The 7,678-nt window shown below is 60.6% G+C and overlaps 1 protein-coding gene across 1 annotated transcript; it reads left to right on the top strand.

Moving 5' to 3' along the window:
• Window positions 1-7,651, top strand: LOC113263961 (collagen alpha-1(III) chain-like). Its single transcript, XM_026510795.4, has 8 exons — window positions 1-1,945; window positions 2,022-2,183; window positions 3,246-3,313; window positions 3,667-3,770; window positions 5,295-5,362; window positions 5,673-6,878; window positions 6,984-7,377; window positions 7,460-7,651. Exons 1-8 carry the CDS (start codon window positions 1,667-1,669, stop codon window positions 7,645-7,647), a joined length of 2,469 nt encoding a protein of 822 aa, XP_026366580.3. The 5' UTR covers window positions 1-1,666; the 3' UTR covers window positions 7,648-7,651.
• The last annotated feature ends 27 nt before the right edge of the window (window positions 7,652-7,678 follow it).

Raw genomic sequence — 7,678 nt, 5'->3', positions numbered from 1 at the left:
AGGTGGCAGCCATGGGAGCTGAGCCCTGCATCTTGCTCATTTCTTGCACCTGCCTGGGCTGCCCCCACCTGCCCTACCTGGGGTCGCCTGGGAAACCCTGCACTGGACAGAAGGAGCACCTAGGTGTCTTTATCACAGCTCTGTGCTCACACTATGTTGCAAGCATGGCCCACGGTCCCCATGTTCGTCCCTCTGTGGTTTATGTGGAATCCTGTGGCGGCTGAGGAGCACAGAAAAGGGGCTCAGCCCCCGCACGGCATTCCCTTTCCCCTTGACTTGGGGGATACCAAGTGCTAGGCGCCTCCAGGGCCGCTCTAAGAGCTGGTGACAGGGAGTCTGTGCCTGGGGTGGGGAACAGGAGACACAATAGACCATGATGAAATATGGATACACACACACACACTTGCACACGTGCACACACTTGCACACATACGAACACATACACGTGTGCACACACATGCACACATACACACACGCACATACCCCCCCTCAGAATCCCAGGTAAACATGTGTGGCACACAGACGGGCCCATGTGTGCGTTCACAGCCACGCCAACCCTGGATGGACATGTGAGCAGGGGACTTCCTTGTAGGGGAAAGAACATGGGTTCGGAAATAGGAAAAAAGTCTATTTCTTTGAAGAGTCTCTTTGCAAAAAGGACTCTGTTTTTGCTATTGGCTGTGACCTTGGTGTTGTAGGGGCCTTGGGTAAAAGATGAGGGGGTACTGCATTCTCACAGCTAGCTCCCTAACCTTGCGGCAGGAGTGAAGGGAGTGTGGGGCTGACCCGAAGACAGCTCGCTCAGCCCACTTGCGCTGTGGCCCATGGAGCAGAGTCGGCTGTGCTCTCGGGGAGCAGTTACGAAGCAGCAGGCCCACGGGGCTGCTCCAGACAGCAGGGAATGTGGGAATGTGGGAACGCCAGACCAGCTCGTGCGCCCGTCCCTGCCCTCGTCATAACCAACACAAACCATGCCCTCACCTGCTGTATCTCGGGTGTGGCGACGAGTAAACAGAGTGACCTGGGGCCAGCACTTTGCACGTGGGCAGCGTGGAGCAGGCACCTGGGAAGTGCTGGCCCTGGTCCTGCCTGCGGGGGCTCCTCGTGCCCCCCACCAGCCCATTCATCACGGCCACTTGCCTCCAGGTGAGGGAGACACTGCCCCACATGAGCTGGGGCTGCTGACCTCCCTAGGGCCGCCTGCTGTCTGCAGCACTGGACCGAGGATGCTAGCACGCCCTCACGGACTTGCGTCAGGGACGGGTCACACGTGTGGAGCATTTTGCGTCCTGGCACACAGTCAGTGAGCGTTGGGGGCTGCTGCCCGCTTGGGGCACGTGTCATGCGTTCATAATGGCATTGACAGCGTCCTACGTGCACACAAAACACTTGCTCTCAGGCTTGCGGACAAGCATACGCACACAGCGCTAGCGTGGCCCCGGTCCTCGCCCTACACTCCTGCCCCCCACAGCCAAGAAACCCAGGTCAGAGGCAGGCCGAGTCTCTCCGAGGCTTGGCTGGGGTCCAGGCCCTAGCTCAGATAGCAGATCCCTGCATTATTGAGCCGGGGAGCCTTTGTCTCCTCTTCATTCCTGGTCCTCCCCTCTCCCAGCTCCAGCAGCAGAGGAGAGGAGGGAGGGGGCGTCTGCTCTGGCTCCCCCTCGCCATGGAGCAGACAGCCACACCTGGGGGCCCAGGGCTCCCCTGTAGCCACAGGCAGGCCCTGGCCCTCTACCAGCACCTCTTTGGATGCCCTGCAGGCCTGGGCCAGCTCCAGGCTGCGCTGCGGCAGGTGAGGGAGGTAGGGCAATGCTACGGAAGGGCAAGGTCAAGGCCTGACTCCATCTCATCCCCTCAGGTGCAAGAGAGTCGGGCCTGTCGCTCAGGACTGGAGCTGCCCGCTGTGTTGCTGGAGATGGAGCGGAGCCGGCGGGCCCAGGAGCAGGTAGGGGCTGGCTGAAGGGCATGGCAGAGGGCAGAGTGGTCACCCCTTCATGCCCTGACACCCCATCTTTCTGTAGCTCCTGTGGGACTTGGAGCTGCTGACTGGGGCAGGGCTGAGGCTCTTCTGGCCCCCCTGGGCCCAGTGCTGCGGTCTGAGGGACCAGGCCCAGTGTGCATGGAGCCAGCGCGGCCAGCCCCATGGTAGGACGGGCAGGGGCCCTGAGCAGCTGACCACCTGGGTGAGCAGGGGCTTGGCTGAAGGCAAGGGCGGTCCATGTGACGTCGGGGTGACGGTGGTGGCAAGGGAAGCGGAAGGAGTATGGGCTTCGGACCCAGGTGGGCCTGGGTTCTGTCTCTGTTCTGATGCTCGCTGGGGACCGTAAGCCTCTGTTCCCTCAACTGCAAAATGGGGAAGATAATCGATCTTACTCAAAGGGAGCACTGGTGAACTCACCCCTGTAAAGGGTTTAGCCTGGTGCCTGGCGCACGGGACCTGCTCATTACATACAGGCTGCTGTTACCGTTCCGCGAGTAATGACGATCTTGGTCAAATCAATGGCATGGGGACATCTCGAAGGCTTTATTTTTATTTATTTATTTATTTGGTGAATTTTTTTTAAAGATTTTATTTATTTATTTGACAGAGAGAGAGACAGCCAGCAAGAGAGGGGAACACAAGCAGGGGGAGTGGGAGAGGAAGAAGCAGGTTCCCAGCAGAGGAGCCTGATGTGGGGCTCGATCCCATAACACCGGGATCACGCCCTGAGCTGAAGGCAGACGCTTAACGACTGAGCCACCCAGGTGCCCCTCGAAGGCTTTAAGCATGGCTGCAACATGGGAAGAAAGCAAGCCTGGCATGGCTCCTGAGGGCAGAGGCACTGATGTCCAGGGTCCACGGACCCCTCCCCCCAGGGCTGGTGGCTGGGCTGGCGCCTCTAGGAGGGAGTGTGCTATGGTGAGGGGGACTGTGTCTCCCAGTCCCGTCTCAATCACCAATCGTCCGAGGCACTTTGGGCAGGTTCGCAGCCCTCTCTGAGAGCTGAGGCATCCTCAGCTGTAGCAAGAGGGGGTGAGTGGTGACCGCTAAGGGAGGGTCCAGCTGACATTGTTGGCCAGAACTGCAGTCTCATCTGAAGGCTCGAATGGGCAAGAGCGATCCATTTCCTCACAAGGAGAGGAAGAGAGCAGGGTCATACGTGAGCATGGATACCAGGAGGAGGATGATTGGGGGCCATCTTAAAGGCTGCTCACCACACTGGGGGATGATGCCCTGTGGACTAGGGCACCTTCTAATTTTCCAGAGTTCCAGGCTGTGCCCATTGGCCCGGGCTGGGGACTCTCTCAGCCAGAACCGTCAGCTTCCAGAAGGGTGAGTCTTTCTTCCAGGAAATTCTGTCCATTTTGTACTGCCACACAAAAGGGCCAAGCACTGGACCTTTTTCCCATCTCCTTCCACCGTCCTGCTTAGTACCTCTTCCTTATGCCCAAGGCTCCTCTTGGCGTTCTCAGTTGTACCCATATGTGGTTCCCCACAGCCCCTGGAAAGGGTGACTCCCAAGTTCCAGCTCCTGGGATCCAGGGTGCTGCGTGCAGGGGCTGGGAGAGGCCACCCTGGACTGGGCTCAGGCATTGGGGTGGGGAGACTGGCAGACAGGCTGCCTCCCCCTTCCAGAGCCCATGGGCTGCAAGAGGTGATACTGAGGCAACCTTTGACTCCTGCAGGGGGCAGGCTGTAGACCCATCATCAGCCCCAGATCTGGATGAAGCCAGGAGTGACCGAGACCCAAGGTGGAAGAGCCCTGCTACGCCTGCAGGGCCCACATGCGGTATGCTGACACCCTGGCTGGGTGGCCAGACTAGATCGGGAGGAGGGGGGAAGCCCTCATCCCAAATGCCAGGATTCCAGTCCTCTTCTCACTTATTCTTCATCTCATACTTTTTTTGGGCACCAAGGGGCACCCAGGGACAAGAAGTAGGTTTTATTTTATGTCCCAGTTCCACCTGTTGGGTACCAGCTGTCTCAGGCACTGGGTCCAGGATTCTGAAACTAAACTAGGGCTCAGGGAGGGAGTGCTGGGAATGACTGTGCGCGGTGGCCCAGGGAGGAGGGACTGGAACAGCAGCACCTGTCACCTATTTGCCCCCCTCACGCCGGGCACTGGGAACATACAGAGCACAAGACAGACTTGGCCCCAATACTTGGTCCCTGTCACTGAGGAGATCACAGCTTAGTGACAGCGTGATCATAAACAGGCAAGTAGAATTCCATGGGATAGATGCTGTGAACCCTGGGCCTATTAATTTAAATGAAAGAGACTCTCAAATTATTTGTTAAATAAACCTAGTTGAGCCGTAAGCCTCCAATTGTTCGTCATGCACGTGAGGGAAAAGCAAAGAGCCAATGCTTGTTTTTCGGACTGGCAGAAATGTTTACAAGTAAAAGATCTCTTGGGAATACAGAGGTATCAGTTACATTATAACCAGAGAAGTAAGTTATCCAGTAAGACAACAGATCAGAATCGTGAGGGGACAGGGCTTGCGGGTTATGTTATGTTCACTGTTGAGGGCAATCATTTCTAAAGGCTTGGAAGTCTTATCAGACTCCTTTGTTCAAAAGACATTTTCACAAAGAACACACCCCTTCGGTTACTGTTGTGAATATTCACACAGCCACATTACATAAAGATGGATGTTGTTGTGAAAGTTCTCCATTTAGGGTCTTACGAAATCAAGTTCTTTTAACTAGTTTTATGGATGCAGAATGACTCTCCTTCCTCCACAGCTGCAAGGGAGCAGAGACATTTCATTTCTTTTTTTAGATTTCTTTTGTCAATTATGAAGCTTGCAGTTTCTAGGGCCAGCTCCAGCCTGAAACTGCATTTCTTGAGTTTCGTTTGATTTTACTGTCAGCATCCAAGAAAGACCTAAGGAGGATTTTTCTTAGTAACAGTAAAATAAGGTGCATACGATGGGTTTCTTTACGGGCCTAGATGGGTCCACCAGGAGGAAGTGGGGTGTCCTTATAAGGGACTGACAAGGTTGGCCAATAGACCCTTCCTGCCCCCAGGCATCCCCTGGTGGTTTTGAGGACGAGGCTGTGCAGCTTCCTCTGAAGTCCTCTGCCTTGGCTGGGAGGATGAGGACGGTGTGGTCGGCACATGGCAAGTGGTCTGAATAAAGGTGGACTGACGAACTGTGACAGCCTTGAAGGTCAAACATCAGTCCTCGGGGTGTCCCCTTCCACTTATGTGCTGGGGACTCCCTAGGCTTCTTGCTTCTAATTCAGGTGGAATGTGTGTGAGGGGTTGGGACATGAGCGAGGGTTCCTGACATCGGTCTTTCTCCCTCAGGTTGCTTACAAGAGCTGAACCCCACCACCGGCAGTAGCTTTGGGGATCTAGGAGGCTCTGAGTTCAAGGTGAAAGAGTCAAAGTGTTCTGGGCAAAGGCCCTCTCAGATTGGGGATAGCAGGGGTGGGGTCTGCCAGGGAGGAGGCTCCTAGCGGGAGGTGATGTCACCTCCTATAGCCAGGGGGACGAAGGGACCCTCACTGAAGCACCTTTTACACTACATAAAGTAGGCCTACCGGGTTCAGGAATCGGGCAAGGGCTGTAATGGAAATGAGGTCCACTGGGACAGCCACTGAGGTCCCCAGGGTCCCTTGGGGAAAGTGGCCCTGGCGTGGGGATTCCCTCACAAGCCTGGGCCCAAATGCTCTTCCTTCCCAGGACTTGGCCCAGAGGGAAGAGAGGAGACAAGCAGCACCTACAACCCAGAGGCCATCCACTAGCCTATGGGGGAGGAAGCTCGCTCAGGGAGCCCCGAGGCCCTCAGGCCTGCCCTCCCAGGGCCTGTCAGAACCCCACGATCCCCCCGAGGGGCTGAGCTGGAGCCTGGGCCAGGAGAGAGCAGAACTTCAGAAACTGCTGAGGCTAGGGATTCCTCAGAGGCAGAGAGAGGAGGCTCCTCAAGAGCAGAAAGAGCGCCCCGGGGTTCAGAGGGGGGAGGTCCGCAGGGGGGAGAGCAAGGAAGTTCCTAAGAGACCCACAGAGAAGATACAGCAGGGCCAGAGGGGGGAGGCTACTCAGGCTCTGAGGGAGGAAGTCTCTGTGGATCCCAGGGGGCAGGCTCCCGAGGGTGAGAGGAGAGAGTCTCCTCAACGTCAAAGAGGAAACAGCCCTGAGGGGCAGAGAAAAGAGGTCCTCCGGGAGCCGAGGAAGGAGACTCCTCAGGGCCGGGAAGGGAAGAGCCCTCAAACTTCCCCCGGCTGCCTCTCACAAGCCTGGGAGGTGCCTCAGGGAGAGGCGCCTCCACAGCCCCCGGCGGAAGGCGGCTCCCTGGGGATTTCTGGGGATTTCTGCAGGCCCCTGGGAGAACAGATGCCGCAGCCTGGGGGAAGGGAGAGCCCTGGCTCCGGGGAAAGGACCACCCAGCTGCCGCAGGACGAAACTGACGGCCAGAGCCGGGCGTCCGCACCGGCCGCAGGAGAGCAGAGGGCCGCCCGGCAGGGGGCGCGGCCTCCCCTTCCACGCCCGAGGCTCCCGGCCGGGCCGCCGCTCCCAGGCCCAGGGGCCGAGCCGCTAGCAGCCCCAGGCACTGGGCGCTCGGGGCAGCGGGAGCAGCCCGCCGCTCTCCCGGGGCGCCCGGGGCTGGTGCGTGAGCCGCACGGGCTTCAGGACCCGGAAGGAAGCCCGGGCCCGGCGGAGCAGGTGCCCGGCGGCTCCGCTAGGCTCCCGGGCACCGTCGGGGCGCGGAGGGGCGGCGCCGAGGCCCCCGAGGCCCCAAAGGCCGCGTGGCCTGGGCTCCCGGGCGGGGAGCAGGCGTCGGCGGGCGTGAGCGCGGCGCAGCAGGAGACGGCTCTGCAGCGGCTGCTGGAGCTGCACCGCGCGGCCAGGCGCCGGCGGCGGCAGGACCGCGAGCAGCAGCGGCTCCGGGTGCGCACCCGCGCCGCGCCGCGCCGCGCCGGGCCGGGGGCACGGGGGCACGAGGGGCACGAGGGGCACGAGGGCCGGCCGGCCGCTGACCGCCGCCTCCCGCAGGTCTTGGAACGCCTCCGCCTCGCCAGGAACCGCCAGTGCCGGGTGCACCCTCTGGGGCCCCCACCCAGCCCGGCCCAGCTCCCGCCACAGGCAAGCCTCCCGGGAGAAGGCGGCGGGGCGGCGGCGATCCTGCCCGGGCGGGGGCGGGGCGCCTCCCGGGTCCCTTCCGAGCGCGAGCCCCGCGCAGCGGCGCGGACGCCGAAAGAGGGCGGGGGGGCGCGTCTGCCCGGGTGCTGCCCCCTGCCGGCTCCCTCCGGCCCGCGGGGTGGGCGGCCGGGGCCTCAGCGCTGCGCCCGCCCCAGGAGGACGCGGCGGGGCGGCGGCGCGCCCTGCGGGAGCAGCTGCAGCGAGGGCTCCGGGAGAGGACCGGGCGGCTGCGGGCCCTCGGGGCCAGGTGAGGCGGGGGCGGGGAGGCTGATGGGGCGGTAGTGGCGCCCTCTCCCTGGCCTCTGGGATGACAGGCCACTCCCTCCCAGGAACACCCAGAACTTCCAGCTGCTACTGTGGCCCCCCGGCGCTGAGGAGCCTTCGGCTGGAGAGGCGCGCTCACCCTTCCCGGCCCCCTCCAGTCCTTGCTGAATCCTCAAAGGCACGATTACAGAGACGAGGATTAAGGAAAAGCAAGCTGGCAACCCGCAGGCCAGCAAGCGCAGAACAGAGGTAGTTCCAAGAAAGGCCCAGAACTTGCCTCGGGC

Source organism: Ursus arctos, unplaced genomic scaffold, assembly GCF_023065955.2.
Source record: "Ursus arctos isolate Adak ecotype North America unplaced genomic scaffold, UrsArc2.0 scaffold_3, whole genome shotgun sequence".
Lineage (NCBI taxonomy): Eukaryota > Metazoa > Chordata > Mammalia > Carnivora > Ursidae > Ursus > Ursus arctos.
This window is presented reverse-complemented; position numbering and strand designations above follow the sequence as displayed.